General features: G+C 52.3%; 1 protein-coding gene across 1 annotated transcript; it reads right to left on the bottom strand.

The window, feature by feature from the left end:
- Positions 1–510: 510 nt before the first annotated feature.
- On the bottom strand, positions 511–1,078 carry LOC122463408 (E3 ubiquitin-protein ligase TRIM39-like; the record flags this gene model as incomplete). The annotated part of the gene is given in 1 exon segment (XM_043533108.1): positions 511–1,078. A coding segment is annotated over 1 exon segment (438 nt), but the record flags the coding sequence as incomplete, so codon positions are not given.
- Positions 1,079–17,493: the final 16,415 nt, after the last annotated feature.

Here is a 17,493-nt window from a genome sequence, read left to right as displayed (position 1 = left end):
TGCTAGCTCACTGCAGCGCCCAAAAGCCAGGTATCCTGTCTCCATAGTCAGAGGCTTCAAGGAAGGTACCAGAGACCCTGCAGTGTGTAATTATGGAATAACCTTCTCTTTGGGGAATGTGCCCCCCTGTAGTCAGTGGCTGGCTCCTGGCCCGTGGAGATGGTTTTATAGTCCTGGTGTCTCCTGCCCTCTCTAGCTGGTGATATTTGGATTATCCATATATATGTCTCATCCTTTTTTGAATCCCACTAGACATTTGGCCCCCTCAATATCCTGTGGCAGTAAGTTCCGCTGATGAATTATGTGTTGTTAAGAAAGCCTTTCATTGGTAAGTCCTGAAAGCCCAAGGTGCCAAGGCGGCTGTGACTGGCTCATGGCTGCTGTGTTCCCTGTTGGAGGGTCAGTGGGGCATCATTCAGGCTGCCTGCCCTGCACCCCCAGGTAGAAGTATGGCCGCAGGGGCTCCAAGAAGATGTCACTGAAGGTGTAGATGTGACAGCTGCCAGTCACGTTGTAGAAGGACACCTCTCCGGCCTCAAAGTCCAGGAGGATGCCAATCTGCCGAGGCTTCACTCTCAGCATAAGCTCGGGCAGGGGGGAAGTGAGCGCTGCATACTCATCCCCATTGTGCAGCCACACCGTCCCGAAACCAGTCGCTGGTGAGGGCGTGAATATTCCCTGCCTGCTCACACACTCCTCACAGACCCCCAGTGTCCAACATGGCTTGTCCCCCACTTCCACCTCCCAGTAGTGCATCCCGGCTGTGAACCGCTGCCGGGCCAGGATGCAGGTGCACGTGTCAAACCGCTTGGGGTTACTGGGGACGTCCCGCCTCTTGTTGCCCACCCTCACGCTCCGCTGATCCCGGGACAGGAGCAGGTAGGCATTGGCTGTGTTGGGGTCCACAGTCACATGCGCTAGGGACAGAAAGAGAATCACATGGTGCATCCCATTAGTGTCTGTTGGTTACTTATGTCCTGCCCTTTCCTAGCACCTCCCTCAGAGGTGCTGTATAGGCTGGAATGAATCCAGCCCCAACCCCCAGGAGCTGGGTCGGTGTCATTATCCCCGTATGACTGAGGCACGGGGGGGTGGGGGGAATTGCCCTCAGTCACACAGGGAGTCAGCTGCAAAGCCAGGAGGAGTCCTGACTCTCCATCTCCTGATCTAAACAGTAGACAACCCTCCCTCACAGATCCAGGAATAGAACCCAGGAGTGCTGACTCCCACCCCCAGCCCCCCCACTCATACCCACTAGACCTCTAAGTGTAACTTACAAATGCAGATTTTTTTTTGGTTACATAACCTACTTCTTATTCTGCCAATCGCTCAGACAAACAAGTTTGTTTACATTGACGGGAGATACTGCTGCCTGCTTCTTATTTACAATGTCACCTGAAAGTGAGAACGCATGGAACTTTTGTAGCCAGCGTTGCAAGGTATTTACATGCTAAATATGCTAAACATTCGTATTCCCCTTCATGCTTCAGCCACCATTCCAGAGGACATGCTTCCATGCTGATGATGCTCATTAAAAAAATAATGCATCAATTACATTTGTGACTGGACTCCTTGGGGGGAGAATTGTATGTTTCCGACTCTGTTTTACCCACATTCTGCACATATTTCATGTTATAGCAGTCTCGGATGATGACCCAGCACATGTTCCTTTTAAGAACACTTTCACTGCAGATTTGACCAAACACAAAGAAGGTACCGATGTGAGATTTCTAAAAATAGCTACAGCACTCGACCCAAGGTTTAAAAATCTGAAGTGCCTTCCAAAATCTGAGAGGGACAAGGTATGGAGCATGCTTTTAGAAGCCTTAAAAGAGCAACACTCTGATACGGAAACTACAGAACCCAAACCACCAAAAAAGAAAATCAACCTCCTGGTGGCATCTGACTCAGATGATGAAAATGAACATGCATCAGTCCATGCTGCTTTGGATTGTTATCAAAAGCAGAGCCCATCATCAGCATGGAAGCATGTCCTCTGGAATGGTGATTGCAGCATGAAGGGATGTATGAATCTTTAGCGTATCTGGCACGAAAATATCTTTCAACGCCAGCAACAACAGTGCCATGCGAACGCCTATTCTCACTTTTGGGTGTCATTGTAAACAAGAAGCAGGCAGCATTATTTTCTGCAAATTGTAACCAACCTTGTTTGTCTGAGCGATTGGCTGACCAAGAAGTAGGACTGAAGTGGACTTGTAAGCTCTAAAGTTTTACATTGTTTTATTTTTGAATGCAGTTTTTTTTATATATATATAATTCTACATTTGTAAGCTCAACTTTCATGGTAAAGAGACTGCACTACAGTACTTGTATGAGGTGAATTGAAAAATATTTTTTTTTTGTTTTTTACAGTGCAATTATTTGTAATCAAAATAAATATACAGTGAGCACTGTACACTCTTTATTCTGTGTTGTAATTGAAATTAATAGATTTGAAAATGTAGTAAACATCCAAAAATATTTAAAAGAAATGGTATTCTATTGTTGTTTAACAGCACAATTAATCGCGTAATTCCTTTTTGAATCGCGCGGTTAATTTTTTGAATCGCGCAGTTAATCGCAATTAATTTTTTTAATTGCTTGACAGCCCTAATTTTAATATGGCTAATGTAAACGTATACATCCAGGAACAAAACCTGTAGGCCTTAGTTAGAGGATGGGGGACTCTATCCTGGGAAGCAGTGACTCTGAAAAAGGTTTGGGGGTGCAAGTGAATAAGCAGCTGAACATGAGCTCCCAGTGTGATACAGTGACCAAAATAGCTAGAGTGATCCTGGGATGCATAAATAGGGGAATCTCGAGTAGGAGTAAAGAGGTTACTGTACCTCAATAGTAGCACTGGTGTGATCCCTACTGTGTCCAGTTGTGGTATCCACAATTCAAAAAGGATGTTAATAAATTGGAGGGTTCAGAAAAGAGCCACAAGCATGATTAAAGGACTGGAAAACATGACTTCTAGTGATACAGGCAAGGAGCTCAATCTATTTATCTTAACAAAGAGAAGGTTAAGGGGTGATTTGATTACAGTCTCCAAGTACCTACATGGGGAACAAATATTTAATAATGGGCTCTTCAATCTACCGGCGATTGGTATAACATGGAAGTTGAAGCTAAACAAATTCAGACTGGAAAAAAGGTGTAAATGATTGACAGTGAGGGTAATTAACCATTGGAATAATTTACCAAGCATTGTGATGGATTCTCCATCACTGACCATTTTAAAATCCAGATTGGGTGTTTTCCTACAAGATCTGCTCTAGGGATTATTTTTGGGAAGCTCTCTGGCCTGTGCTATACAGAAGACCAGACTAGATGATCCCTTCTATCACTGGAATCTATGAATCTATGATTTGCCTGATTTTGAGACAAAGCCGGAGCCAGTAGCCCTGGGGATGATGGAGAAAGGAAGGGAGAATTGAGGCTGTGCAGCTCAAGCCAACAACCCTTAATCCAATGACTGCTTCATCTTGAGCAGATACTTTTGAATAACAAATTCCCTTCCAAACTGAGGTGGTACCCCCTCTTCTCTCCCCCAGCTGATACACTGGAAAGGAACCAGGATGTCTGGCTGCGACAGGCCTGAGGATCACAGCCCTTCAACAGCTGCGCCAGGCCCGGGGCTCGCAGCCCTTCAGCCTCTAGGCTGGGCCCTGGACACGCAGCCCTTCAGCCCCTAGGCTGGGCCCAGGGCTCGCAGCCCTTCAGCGTCTGCGCCGGGCCTGGGGCTCGCAGCCCTTCAGCATCTCCACCTGCCTGCAACTCACAGCCCTTCTGCTCAGCTCTTTGGGACTCAGCCCCAGCCACTGAAAAGTTGGAATTCTTTTTTAAGCAGAAAGTGGATTTGTGCCCATGACTCAAAAGCTGCAGGACAGATTCTGTCCCAGCCTGGCCCCGAGCACAGATTCCCCTGGGATTTGGCTGAGATGGGAGAGGAGGAACGTCAATGTCTGAGGGGATCTGGAGAGCAGCGCAGGACAGGGGTTGAGAGAGATGCTCTACTCTCAGCTTTGCTGCCAGGACTCTGAGTTGTCTGTAGCTCATATCTGGAGGCTGGGCACTGCCTGACTGCGGGACAGGCTGATGGCACTGCTCTACTCACCCGAGACAGGCTGTGTTCTTGGAGCAGGGCTCTTCCCTGCACAGGTTCAGACCCTGCCTCACAGTGTCCTTACCTTTCCTGAGTTGCCGTTTATATTCCCTAGCCCTGGGCATGTTTCACTGGCCCTCATTTTCCCTAATAAGGGAGGGGTTTGCTCCTTCCTCTCTTCCCGAAGCCCTGAGGATCGTCCAACCCTGCTGAGCTCTCGATGGTTCTCTTGGCCTTGGCCTCACAGCCTATCACTGTTTCCCACTTCTGGTTTGGAAGAAACGTGCCTGCGAACATACAGCCGGTCTGGGCTTGGCGAGATGCTGGGTGAGGCCAGTGCAGGGTCTCAGGAAGGGCCATTTTCCAGTTACATAATTTTACAGAATTTAATGGGACATTGGACCATCAAGTCTGACTTCCTGTATAACACAGGCTAGACAGTCCTTCCACCCGGACACCCCTTCCACCTGGACACCCCAACACCCCAATGGTAGGGAATCTACAAGTTTAAAAATATTGACAAAGTTTAAAAGCTTCAACTCTTCTCCAGGCTGCTCCTTGCCATAGCAAGAGCCTCACAGAGAGCCTGAAAAGAGAGAGAAGAGAGAGTGAGTCAGGAATGACAACAATACAGGCGGGGAAGGTACTACATTTATAAACAGCAGGTCCTGCTGTAATGTCACATGCTATGCTTGAGTTATGTCCAGGTTACAGAAGATGGTGACCATGTTTTCAGAGTCAGAAGCCAAGGCATCCAATAGAAGGGTTGAGCCACTGGCTATCCCAGCACAGTGAAAGTGAGGCACCCTAGTGTTGAGGCAGTTCTGCGGGTGTAGGGGTGCTAGTCCTGGGATCGCTGTTCCTATAGGAGAAGCGGAATAAGCTCCACTGGTATAAAGAGGTAGAACTGCAACCACATTAGGCCCTGTCCACACTAGGAGTTGAGGTCGAATTTAGCAGCGTTAAATTGATTTAACCCTGCACCCGTCCACACGATGAAGCCCTTTTTTTTGACTTAAAGGGCTCTTAAAATCGATTTCCATACTCCACCCCCGACAGGGGGATTAGCGCTTAAATCGGCCTTGCCGGGTCGAATTTGGGGTACTATGGACGCAATTAGACGGTATTGGCCTCCGGGAGCTATCCCAGAGTGCTCCATTGTGACCGCTCTGGACAGCACTCTCAACTCAGATGCACTGGCCAGGTAGACAGGAAAAGGCCCGCAAACTTTTGAATTTCAATTTCCTGTTTGCATGGTCACTTGCAGCTTGCCACGCTGGCCACAGCTCATCAGCAGAGGTGACCATGATGGAGTCCCAGAATCACAAAAGAGCTCCAGCATGGACCGAACGGGAGGTACGGGATCTGATCGCTGTATGGGGAGAGGAATCCGTGCTATCAGAACTCCATTCCAGTTTTCGAAATGCCAAAACATTTGTCAAAATCTCCCAGGGCATGAAGGACAGAGGCCATAACAGGGACCCGAAGCAATGCCGCATGAAACTTAAGGAGCTGAGGCAAGCCTACCAGAAAACCAGAGAGGCAAACAGCCGCTCCGAGTCAGAGCCCCAAACATGCCGCTTCTATGATGAGCTACATGCCATTTTAGGGGGTTCAGCCACCACTACCCGAGCCGTGTTGTTTGACTCCTTCAATGGAGATGGAGGCAACACAGAAACAGGTTTTGGGGCCGAGGAAGATGATGATGATGAAGTTGTAGATAGCTCACAGCAAGCAAGCGGAGAAACCGGTTTTCCCGACAGCCAGGAACTGTTTCTCACCCTGGACCTGGAGCCAGTACCCCCCGAACCCACCCAAGGCTGCCTCCCGGACCCGCCAGGCGGAGAAGAGACCTCTGGTGAGTGTACCTTTTAAAATATTATACATGGTTTAAAAGCAAGCATGTGTAATGATTAATTTGCCCTGGCATTTGCGGCTCTCCTGGATGTACTCCCAAAGCCTTTGCAAAAGGTTTCTGGGGAGGGCACCCTTATTCTGTCCACCATGGTAGGACACTTTACCACACCAGGCCAGTAGCACATAGTCGGGAATCGTAGAACAAAGCATTGCAGTGTATGTTTGCTGGCATTCAAACAACATCCGTTCTTTATCTCTCTGTGTTATCCTCAGGAGAGTGATATCATTCATGGACACCTGGTTGAAATAGGGTGCATTTCTTAAGCGGACATTCAGAGGTGCCCGTTCCTGCTGGGCTGTTTGCCTATGGCTGCACAGAAATGTTCCCCGCTGTTAGCCACGGGGAGGGGGGAGGGTCTAGCCACGTGGTGGGAGGAGGCAAAATGCGACCTTGGAACGAAAGCACATGTGCTGTGTATGTAATGTTAACAGCAAGGTTTACCGTGAAAGAGTGTAGCCATTGTTCTAGAAAATGTGTCTTTTTAAATACCACTTTCTCTTTTTTTTTTCTCCACCAGCTGCATGTGTTTCAAGGATCACAGGATCTTCTGCTTCCCAGAGGCTAGTGAAGATTAGAAGGCGAAAAAAACGCACTCATGATGAAATGTTCTCTGAGCTCATGCTATCCTCCCACACTGACAGAGCACAGACGAATGCATGGAGGCAGACAATGTCAGAGTGCAGGAAAGCACAATATGACCGGGAGGAGAGGTGGTGGGCTGAAGAGAGTAAGTGGCGGGCTGAAGAGAGTAAGTGGCAGGCTGAAGAGAGGGCTGAAGTTGAAAGGTGGCGGCAGCATCATGAGAGGAGGCAGGATTCAATGCTGAGGCTGCTGGAGGATCAAACCAATATGCTCCAGGGTATGGTTGAGCTGCAGGAAAGGCAGCAGGAGCACAGACCGCCGCTACAGCCCCTGTGTAACCAACCGCCCTCCTCCCCAAGTTCCATAGCCTCCTCACCCAGACGCCCAAGAACGCAGGGGGGGGCCTCCGGCCACCCAGCCGCTCCACCCCAGAGGATTGCCCAAGCAACAGAAGGCTGGCATTCAATAGGTTTTAAAGTTTTAAGCTTTTAAAGTGCTGTGTAGCCTTGTCCTTCCCTCCTCCACCACCCCTCCTGGTGCTTCTCTCCTCCACCACCCCTCCTGGGCTACCTTGGTAGTTATCCCCCTATTTGTGTGATGAATGAATAAAGAATGCATGAATGTGAAGCAACAATGACTTTATTGCCTCTGCAAGTGGTGATCGAAGGGAGGAGGGGAGGGTGGTTAGCTTACAGGGAAGTAGAGTGAACCAAGGGGCGGGGGGTTTCATCAGGGAGAAACAAACAGAACTTTCACACCGTAGCCTGTCCGGTTATGAAACTGGTTTTCAAAGCTTCTCTGATGCGCACCGTGCCCTCCTGTGCTCTTCTAACCGCCCTGGTGTCTGGCTGTGCGTAACCAGCAGCCAAGCAATTTGCCTCAACCTCCCACCCCGCCATAAACGTCTCCCCCTTACTCTCACAGATATTGTGGAGCGCACAGCAAGCAGTAATAACAGTGGGAATATTGGTTTCACTGAGGTCCAACCGAGTCAGTAAACTGTACCAGCACGCTTTTAAATGTCCAAATGCACATTCTACCACCATTCTGCACTTGCTCAGCCTGTAGTTGAACAGCTCCTGACTACTGTCCAGGCTGCCTGTGTATGGCTTCATGAGCCATGGCGTTAAGGGGTAGGCTGGGTCCCCAAGGATAACTATAGGCATTTCAACATCCCCAGTGGTTATTTTCTGGTCTGGCAAGAAAGTCCCTTCCTGCAGCTTTTGAAACAGACCAGAGTTCCTGAAGATGCAAGCGTCGTGTACCTTTCCCGGCCATCCCACGTTGATGTTGGTGAAACATCCCTTGTGATCCACCAGTCCTTGCAGCACTATTGAAAAGTACCCCTTGCGGTTTATGTACTCGCTGGCTTCGTGCTCTGGTGCCAGGATAGGGATATGGGTTCCGTCTACGGCCCCACCACAGTTAGGGAATCCCATTGCAGCAAAGCCATCCACTATGACCTGCACATTTCCCAGGGCCACTACCCTTGATATCAGCAGATCTTTGATTGCGTTGGCTACTTGCATCACAGCAGCCCCCACAGTAGATTTGCCCACTCCAAATTGATTCCCGACTGACCGGTAGCTGTATGGCGTTGCAAGCTTCCACAGGGCTATTGCCACTTGCTTCTCAACTGTGAGGGCTGCTCTCATCTTGGTATTCTTGTGCCTCAGGGCAGGGGAAAGCAAGTCACAAAGTTCCATGAAAGTGCCCTTACGCATGCGAAAGTTTCGCAACCACTGGGAATCGTCCCAGACCTGCAACACTATGTGGTCCCACCAGTCTGTGCTTGTTTCCCAGGCCCAGAATCGGCGTTCCACCGCATGAACCTGCCCCATTAGCACCATGATGCCCACATTGCCAGGGCCTGTGCTTTGAGAGAAGTCTGTGTCCATGTCCTCATCACTCACGTCACCACGCTGACGTCGCCTACTCGCCCGGTATTGCTTTGCCAGGTTCTGGTGCTGCATATACTGCTGGATAAGGCGTGTGGTGTTTAGTGTGCTCCTAATTGCCAAAGTGATCTGAGCGGGCTCCATGCTTGCTGTGGTATGGCATCTGCACAGGTAACTCAAGAAAAAAGGTGCAAAACGATTGTCTGCCCTTGCTTTCCCGGAGGGAGGGAGGGAACGGGGGCCTGACGATATGTACCCAGAACCACCCGCGACAATGTTTTAGCCCCATCAGGCACTGGGATTTCTACCCAGAATTCAAATGGGCGGTGGAGACTGCGGGAACTGTGGGATAGCCACCCACAGTGCAACGCTCCAGAAGTCGACGGTTGCCTCGGTACTGTGGACACATTCCACCGACTACATGCACTTAGAGCATTTGTGTGGGGACACACACAATCAACTGTATAAAAACGCTTTCTACAAAACCGACTTCTATAAATTTGACCTAATTTCGTAGTGTAGACATACCCTTAGAGACTAACCAATACGGACCCTGGACTTCAGGAAAGCAGACTTCGACTCCCTCAGGGAGCGGATGGGTAGGATCCCCTGGGGGACTAACATGAAGGGGAAAGGAGTCCAGGAGAGCTGGCTGTATTTCAAGGAATCCCTGTTGAGGTTACAGGGACAAACCATCCCGATGAGTCGAAAGAATAGTAAATATGGCAGGCGACCAGCTTGGCTTAACAGTGAAATCCTAGCGGATCTTAAACATAAAAAAGAAGCTTACAAGAAGTGGAAGGTTGGACATATGACCAGGGAAGAGTATAAAAATATTGCTCGGGCATGTAGGAATGAAATCAGGAGGGCCAAATAGCACCTGGAGCTGCAGCTAGCAAGAGATGTCAAGAGTAACAAGAAGGGTTTCTTCAGGTATGTTGGCAACAAGAAGAAAGCCAAGGAAAGTGTGGGCCCCTTACTGAATGAGGGAGGCAACCTAGTGACAGAGGATGTGGAAAAAGCTAATGTACTCAATGCTTTTTTTGCCTCTGTTTTCACTAACAAAGTCAGCTCGCAGACTGCTGCGCTGGGCATCACAAAATGGGGAAGAGATGGCCAGCCCTCTGTGGAGATAGAGGTGGTTAGGGACTATTTAGAAAAGCTGGACGTGCACAAGTCCATGGGGCCGGACGAGTTGCATCCGAGAGTGCTGAAGGAATTGGCGGCTGTGATTGCAGAGCCCTTGGCCATTATCTTTGAAAACTCGTGGCGAACGGGGGAAGTCCCGGATGACTGGAAAAAGGCTAATGTAGTGCCAATCTTTAAAAAAGGGAAGAAGGAGGATCCTGGGAACTACAGGCCAGTCAGCCTCACCTCAGTCCCTGGAAAAATCATGGAGCAGGTCCTCAAGGAATCAATCCTGAAGCACTTACACGAGAGGAAAGTGATCAGGAACAGTCAGCATGGATTCACCAAGGGTACGTCATGCCTGACTAATCTAATTGCCTTCTATGATGAGATTACTGATTCTGTGGATGAAGGGAAAGCAGTGGATGTATTGTTTCTTGACTTTAGCAAAGCTTTTGACACGGTCTCCCACAGTATTCTTGTCAGCAAGTTAAAGAAGTATGGGCTGGATGAATGCACTATAAGGTGGGTAGAAAGTTGGCTAGATTGTGGGGCTCAATGGGTAGTGATCAATGGCTCCATGTCTAGTTGGCAGCCGGTGTCAAGTGGAGTGCCCCAGGGGTCGGTCCTGGGCCGGTTTTGTTCAATATCTTCATAAATGATCTGGAGGATGGTGTGGATTGCACTCTCAGCAAATTTGCAGATGATACTAAAGTGGGAGGAGTGGTAGATACGCTGGAGGGCAGGGATAGGATACAGAGGGACCTAGACAAATTGGAGGATTGGGCCAAAAGAAATCTGATGAGGTTCAATAAGGATAAGTGCAGGGTCCTGCACTTAGGATGGAAGAACCCAATGCACAGCTACAGACTAGGGACCGAATGGATAGGCAGCAGTTCTGCGGAAAAGGACCTAGGGGTTACAGTGGATGAGAAGCTGGATATGAGTCAACAGTGTGCCCTTGTTGCCAAGAAGGCCAATGGCATTTTGGGATGTATAAGTAGGGGCATAGCCAGCAGATCGAGGGACGTGATCGTTCCCCTCTATTCGACATTGGTGAGGCCTCATCTGGAATACTGTGTCCAGTTTTGGGCCCCACACTACAAGAAGGACGTGGATAAATTGGAGAGAGTCCAGCGAAGGGCAACAAAAATGATTAGGGGTCTGGAACACATGACTTATGAGGAGAGGCTGAGGGAACTGGGATTGTTTAGTCTGCGGAAGAGAAGAATGAGGGGGGATTTGATAGCTGCTTTCAACTACCTGAGAGGTGGTTCCAGAGAGGATGGTTCTAGACTATTCTCAGTGGTAGAAGAGGACAGGACAAGGAGTAATGGTCTCAAGTTGCAGTGGGGGAGGTTTAGGTTGGATATTAGGAAAAACTTTTTCACTAAGAGGGTGGTGAAATACTGGAATGCGTTGCCTAGGGAGGTGGTAGAATCTCCTTCCTTGGAAGTTTTTAAGGTCAGGCTTGACAAAGCCTTGGCTGGGATGATTTGATTGGGGATTGGTCCTGCTTTGAGCAGGGGGTTGGACTAGATGACCTCCTGAGGTCCCTTCCAACCCTGATATTCTATGGTTCTATGATTCTATGATTCTATGATTTGAGCATAAGCTTTCGTGAGCTACAGCTCACTTCATCGGATGCATTCAGTGGAAAATACAGTGAGGAGATTTATATACACACAGAACATGAAAAAATGGGTGTTATCATACACACTGTAAGGAGAGTGATCACTTAAGATGAGCTATTACCAGCAGGAGAGCGGGGGGGAGAAAACCTTTTGTAGTGATAATCAAGGTGGGCCATTTCCAGCAGTTAACAGGAACCTCCGAGGAGCAGTGGGGGGTGGGGGAAGACACTGGCAAGAAGATTTTGAATGGCCCCTAACTTTGGGTGCCCACGCTGAGACACCTGGGGCCTAGATTTCAGAGGTGCTAAATACCCGCAACTCCCAGGGGGGCTTGTGGGCACTTAGGGTGTGTCTACACTGCAGTTACGTGCCCACGGCTGGCCCGGGCCAGCTGACTCCGGCTCACGGGGCTCGAGCTGAGCAGCTGTTTATTTGTGGCGCAGACGTTCTGGCTTGGGCTGGAGCCCGAGCTCTGGGAACCTCCCACCTTGCATCGTCCTAGAGTCGAAGCTCCAGCCTGAGCCCCAAAGGCTACACCGCAGTTAAACAGCCCCTTAGCCCGAGGCCCGGGAGCTGGAGTCAGCAGGCCTGGGTCAGCCGCAGGTGTGTAATTGAAAATCAGCCCCCAGCCATCTCTGGGTGGGCACCAAAACTTGAAGCATCCAGTGCTGGCCATTTACTCCCTACTGAATCCCTGGACCTGAACTCCATGGGCGAAGCCACCTTGCCTGGCCTGCGTTTGGCTCTAGGCTGCATCTACTGGGAGCCTAGCAGGTCCTCTAGGTTTGATGTATCGCGAGGGCAGCACCTGGCTCTGGGAAGGCTCAGTAATTGGATGAGTCTGTTCAATTACACGGATCTGCTTCCAGCCAGGTTGCCGGTTGTGTTTTGCTTGGGTCTGTAAAACAAAATGAAATCAAAGTGGCTGGTGGAAGCAGCGCAATGAACATTTAAAAAGAATCAGTGGCAGAGCTAATAGCGGGCCGGGGGGCAACTGCCCCCCTCGGCAGCCATTAGGTATTCGTGTGGTGCCTTTTCAAGACAATAGGTATAACTGAAGGTGGAACCACCAATGACCCAGCTGCCTCCCGGTTCCATCACTGCTCAAAATGTAGCTCCGCTGATGCTAAGAATCCAGAGTCTATTGAGCAGGAACATGGGACAGACAGCACCCTTGCTTGGAGAACCCATGCTTTGCAAAATGAGACATGGACTTTCATTCACCCTGCACTGAATTGCAGCCACTTCTGGAGTGGAGCGTAGTAGCTGCATAACAACACATGGATTGCTCGCCCAGCACTGAAATGCAGATACCTCTGGGGTGGAGCGCAGCAGCATATGATAGAACATCAGGGTGGGAAGGGACCTCAGGAGATCATCTAGTCCAACCCCCTGCTCAAAGCAGGGCCAATCCCCAATTTTTGCCCCAGATCTCTAAATGCCCCCCCCTCAAGGATTGAACTCACAATCTTAGGTTTAGCAGGCCAATGCTCAAACCACTGAGCTATCCCTCCCCCCACAACACAATACAGGGATCACTCACCTGGCATTGAAATGCAGACATCTCTGGATGGAGCATAGCTGATGTGCAACAGCACTCAGCAACACTACACAGGGATCACTCACCCAGCACTGAAATGATGCCACCTCTGGGGTAGGAATGCAGCAGCTGTTGAACAGCCACAGAGCGACACTACTCACAGTTTAGAGCAGGATGTGAAGAAGACTCTCACTTCCATTCGAAAGCTCTGGGGGAGTTTACAGAAACAGACCATGCTGTTAACCTGAGCTGAACAGCAGCCAGGACACACTGGATTGGGTCTGCACTGCGGGTAACCAGACAACAGCTCTGCCACGAGGGATTCGTTCTGATTGATGGAGGGAGAGATGGGGCAGGGAGCCAGTCAAGCTTGGGGAACAAATTCCTTCTCCAGGACGCTTTGCTCCAGGATCTTAGAGCCCAGGCTCTACGGCCATTAATTCCTGCACCACCCAGCCGGAAGGGAAGGGCTGGGGCAGGTCTCTGCGCTCCACATGTCACAGGAGGACAAGGCAGAACGAACCATGTCACAGAATGAATCAATTGCATAGCCTGGACTAGAACCCAGGAATCCTACCTGCCAGCTCTCTGCTCTAACCATTAGACCCCACTCCGCTCGCAGTCAGGATAGACCCCAGGAGTCCTGATTCCTAGACACACACACACACACACACACACACACACACACACAGATGTTTCTTTAACCCAGTGGTTCTCAACCCGGGTTATGGGTGCCCCTGGGGGTACACAGAGGTCTTCCAGGGGGTACACCAACAGGCTACACAAAAAGCATTAGCGAAGTCAGGACAAACTAAAACGTCATACAGACAATGACTTGTTTATACTGCTCTGTGTACTGTTGGGTGTGTTTTGTTATAGGATTATAGTCTGTTAAAATATGTGTATATTAAATTCAATATGGAGCTTGTGAAGACAGAGCAGCAATCCAAGATGGCGTCTGAACTGCCATCTTGTGACCGCCATCTTGTTGTTTACGGTGATCATGGCCCAGTCGTAACTGGATCCAACCGGTTTTTCCCGCCATTGGCAGCTCCCAGGACAATTTTACCTCAGAGTGTTCCCACCCCGGCTGGGACTGTACCATGTTTTCCCGCCGCTCCGTGCAGGAAGGGCGGGACGGGCTGAGCAGTGGTACAGTCCGTTCCCTCCGGCCTCCCCGCCCCCGGCAGCGCTGAAGGACGCCATTCCCGACGGGGCGAGACGGGCAGCGGCCGCTCGCTCCATTCGACCTGCTCCTGTTCCTGGGTACCACACGGGGCCTGGCTGGGGGGGCTGGGTGGAGGGGGGGCGAGGGGCCTGGCTGACGGGGGGGGCTGGTTGGAGGTGGGCAAGAGGCCTGACCGAGGGGGGGGGCGAGGGACACTGCTGAGGGGGGGCACACTGGTTGGAGGGGCGACTTGCAGCTCAGTGGGGGGCCCTGACTGGAGTGGGCTGAGGCCCCACTACCCCAACCCAGTCCTCGCCTTAACCCTGCCCGAGGCCCCCGCCTCCCTCTGCGCCCCACGTGACCAGGTGGGGGTTCAGTGGGGACCTGCGTGGCCCTGTCACCGGGCGCCTGCCCCTTGGTGCCCAGGCCCAGCCCCCGCAGCGCCAGAAGTGGGGGGCTGCAGCGTTCGGCCGTCTTCAGCCTTGCAGACATCGACCCGCCAGCACCCCAGTTGCTTTACACTGAAATCAGTCACGGGGGGGGCTGGGTCCCATCCATCAGTGACACAAGGGGGGGCTGGGCCCGTCCACCAGTGACACTAGGGGGGGCTGGGCCCGTCCATCAGTGACACAAGGGGGGGCTGGGCCCGTCCACCAGTGACACGAGGGGGGGCTGGGCCCGTCCACCAGTGACACAAGGGGGGGGGGCCGGGCCCGTCCACCAGTGACTGATTTCAGGGTCACTCGGGGCCGTCGCCCAGCGTCACAGACACTCCCCAGAGCACGGCAGGGAGAGGCCAGGGCGCGCCCAAGGTCAGGAGCAGAGCCGGGGCAGAACCCAGGAGTCCTGACTCCAGCCCCACCCCGCACACAGCTGAGTCCCACTTCTACCCACAGGGCTCGAGGGGACGTGGCAAGAGGCGGAGATGGCCCCGTCCGGGCTGAAGGCGGTGGTGCGCGAGAGTGAGTGCGGAGCCGGGGGGTCTGAGCCCGGTCGGGGGCAGGGTCTGGTTGGGTGTGAGTCTACAGGGGCAGGGCCCAGTTGGGGGGCCCTGGGAGGGGCGCTCCTGGGGGTGTCGCACCCTCAGGGAGGATTAGGAGTCAGTCGGAGCAGAGAGCTCCCCCCCGCCTGCCTGTCACACACCAGGAGGGGGAGGAGGGAGTCTGCCCCACCCCCAAGGGCTGCCCCCTCCCATAGGAGCTGCACTTTGCGGGGGCGTCATCGTCCTCATCCTCGTCTCTTTCCATCGGGATGACTCCCGCCAGGGCTGGTGCAAGGATATTTTCCACCCTCGGCGAAACTTCCACCTTGCGCCCCCCTCCCTCTCTCCTCCCTCCGACAACCTCCGAAAACTAGTAAAGTTAGCATTATAAACAGCCTGTCAGAACAGGTAACGGCTGCACGCGAGGAGAAAAATGATGTCATAGCCACCCCCCCCCCGTAGTGAAGCAGTACACTTCTGCCCGGCCCCAACACAGAGCTGGGGTAGGCTACAGCTGTAATGTGGGAGAGAACAAGTTAAAGCCTTACACTTGATGAGCATGGCCTCCGCTGCCTTGTGCATGCTGGACTCTGAGGTGTTAGTTGCTATGTGTTAGTCATTGTCTTCTGGCAACACCCTGACCCGCTGTGAGGGCTGTGTTACTTCAGAAGCCCAACCCACTGCTGAATCTCCAGCCCAGGCTGCAGTGGACGGGGCCTGTGGCTAAATTCAGACCACAGACCTGGGGTTTAAAAGACCCTTGGAAAGTGGATTAAGTTCTGATGTTCCATGGTTGCCCCCAGAACTGGGACAGTGGAAAAGTGGCCCACAGCTCAGGATGGCCGGTGGTGCTAACAACCCTTAGCTCTTCTCTTAGCTTTTCCTCCCTAAATTGCACAATTAGGAGGTCCTGACACGTGACTTTTGAATACTTGGGGTGGGCCATACTGCCCTGGTTCAAGAGGGGTCTCTGAACAGGAATAGCAGGGTGCTGCGGGTCAGGAGTGAAGGGCATCTGCAGAGCCGTGACAGGGGGAACCCAGGACTGGAATAGCTGCGGGTCAGGAGTGAGGGGCACTGGCGGAGCTGGGAATGGGGAGGGGAGCAAAGGGCTGGGGGATAGCAGGGGACTGCGGTCAGGAGTGAGGGGCATCTGCAGAGCCGTGAGGCAGGGATCCCAGGACTGGAATAGCTGCAGGTCAGGAGTGAGGCAGAGCCGGTGGGGGACAGACCAGGGCTGGCATAGCAGGGGGCTGCGGACAGGAGTGAGGGGCATTGGCGGAGCTGGGAATGGGTGGGAGCCCAGGGCTGGGATAGCAAGGGCTCCAGACAGTAGTGAGGGGCACTGGCACAGCTGGTGGGGGCAGTCCAGGGCTGGCGTTGGGGGGGTGTAGCTGCAGTTCAGGGTCGAAATGCCTGGGCGGAGATGCGTGGAGAAAGCAGGTTCGTGTCTGCCTTCGCCATGTCTGGATCCAGTCTGTGCTGCCAGCCCCTTACCATGCACTCGAGCCCCACGTGCCCCGGTGAACGGGGCGTCCGCATGCCGCAGGTGTAAAGGAACTGCAGGAAAGCAGCAGGGAGGCCAGTGCGTCCTGGTGCAGAATAGCCCCTGGAGCCTCATTAGGACTGAGCAGCCAAGTCCTGATGGGCTAGAGGTGGGGTAGGGAGAGGCATTGCTTGAGTTATGGGAGAAACATAGTGTGTTGGGCAGTGCACTCACGCACGCCCGCTATCGGGAGTGAGGGTGAGAGTGAGAGCACAGGTCAGGGTCTCGGGGCTATTGCCCTATGGGGCCAGCCAGAATCAGGTGCTTCATAGGGGTAAAACAAACAGATGTATTATGGTAGCACCCAGGAGCCCCAGTTATGGACCAAGGCCCCATTTTGCAAGGTGTTGTACATTATTCATTAGGTGTATTACGGTAGCACCCAGGAGCGCCAGTCATGGGTCAGGGTACCATTGTGCTGGGCACAACAAGATGATGGTGCTTGGCCCGAAGAGCTGACTATCTAATTGCTTCACTTGGCCGTGGAAGGTGCGCAGGAGACAGGCCGGCAGTTCCCTGAGCGGGGCATGCCTTGGAGGGGTTCTATGTGCAGGACTCAGGATTTGAAGTCTTTGTTGTGTTGCTGTCCCCCACATGCAGTAGAGGGTCCCTGGATCCCCTCCAGTTGAGAGGTGCTGGGCAGGATCGTTCTCTTCTTGCACGGGGCCAGATCCTTAGTTCAGCTGCGCTCGTATCCAGCCTGACAGAAAGGAAGGGGGATCAGACCCATGGCCCATCTAGCCTGTCACCCCACCACGATCGCTGACTGGGGGCTCTGCTAGGAGCACAACGCTATCTGGCTTGAAAGCAGCCTCTGAGCCACTTCCCCGAGGGGTCCTTCCACCAGCCAGTGGGTCCTGGCTCAGGGCACAGCCGTCCCGTCCGAGCCCCACCGCTAATCCCTGTCTCTTTCCCTTGCAGAGATCCTCAGTGTTGTCCTTCGTAGCGTGAAGAAGGAAAGAGAATGGAAGGTAAGCAGGCCGGGCCCC

The sequence above is a fragment of the Chelonia mydas genome, chromosome 20, assembly GCF_015237465.2.
Source record: "Chelonia mydas isolate rCheMyd1 chromosome 20, rCheMyd1.pri.v2, whole genome shotgun sequence".
NCBI classification, from domain to species: domain Eukaryota; kingdom Metazoa; phylum Chordata; order Testudines; family Cheloniidae; genus Chelonia; species Chelonia mydas.
This window is presented reverse-complemented; position numbering and strand designations above follow the sequence as displayed.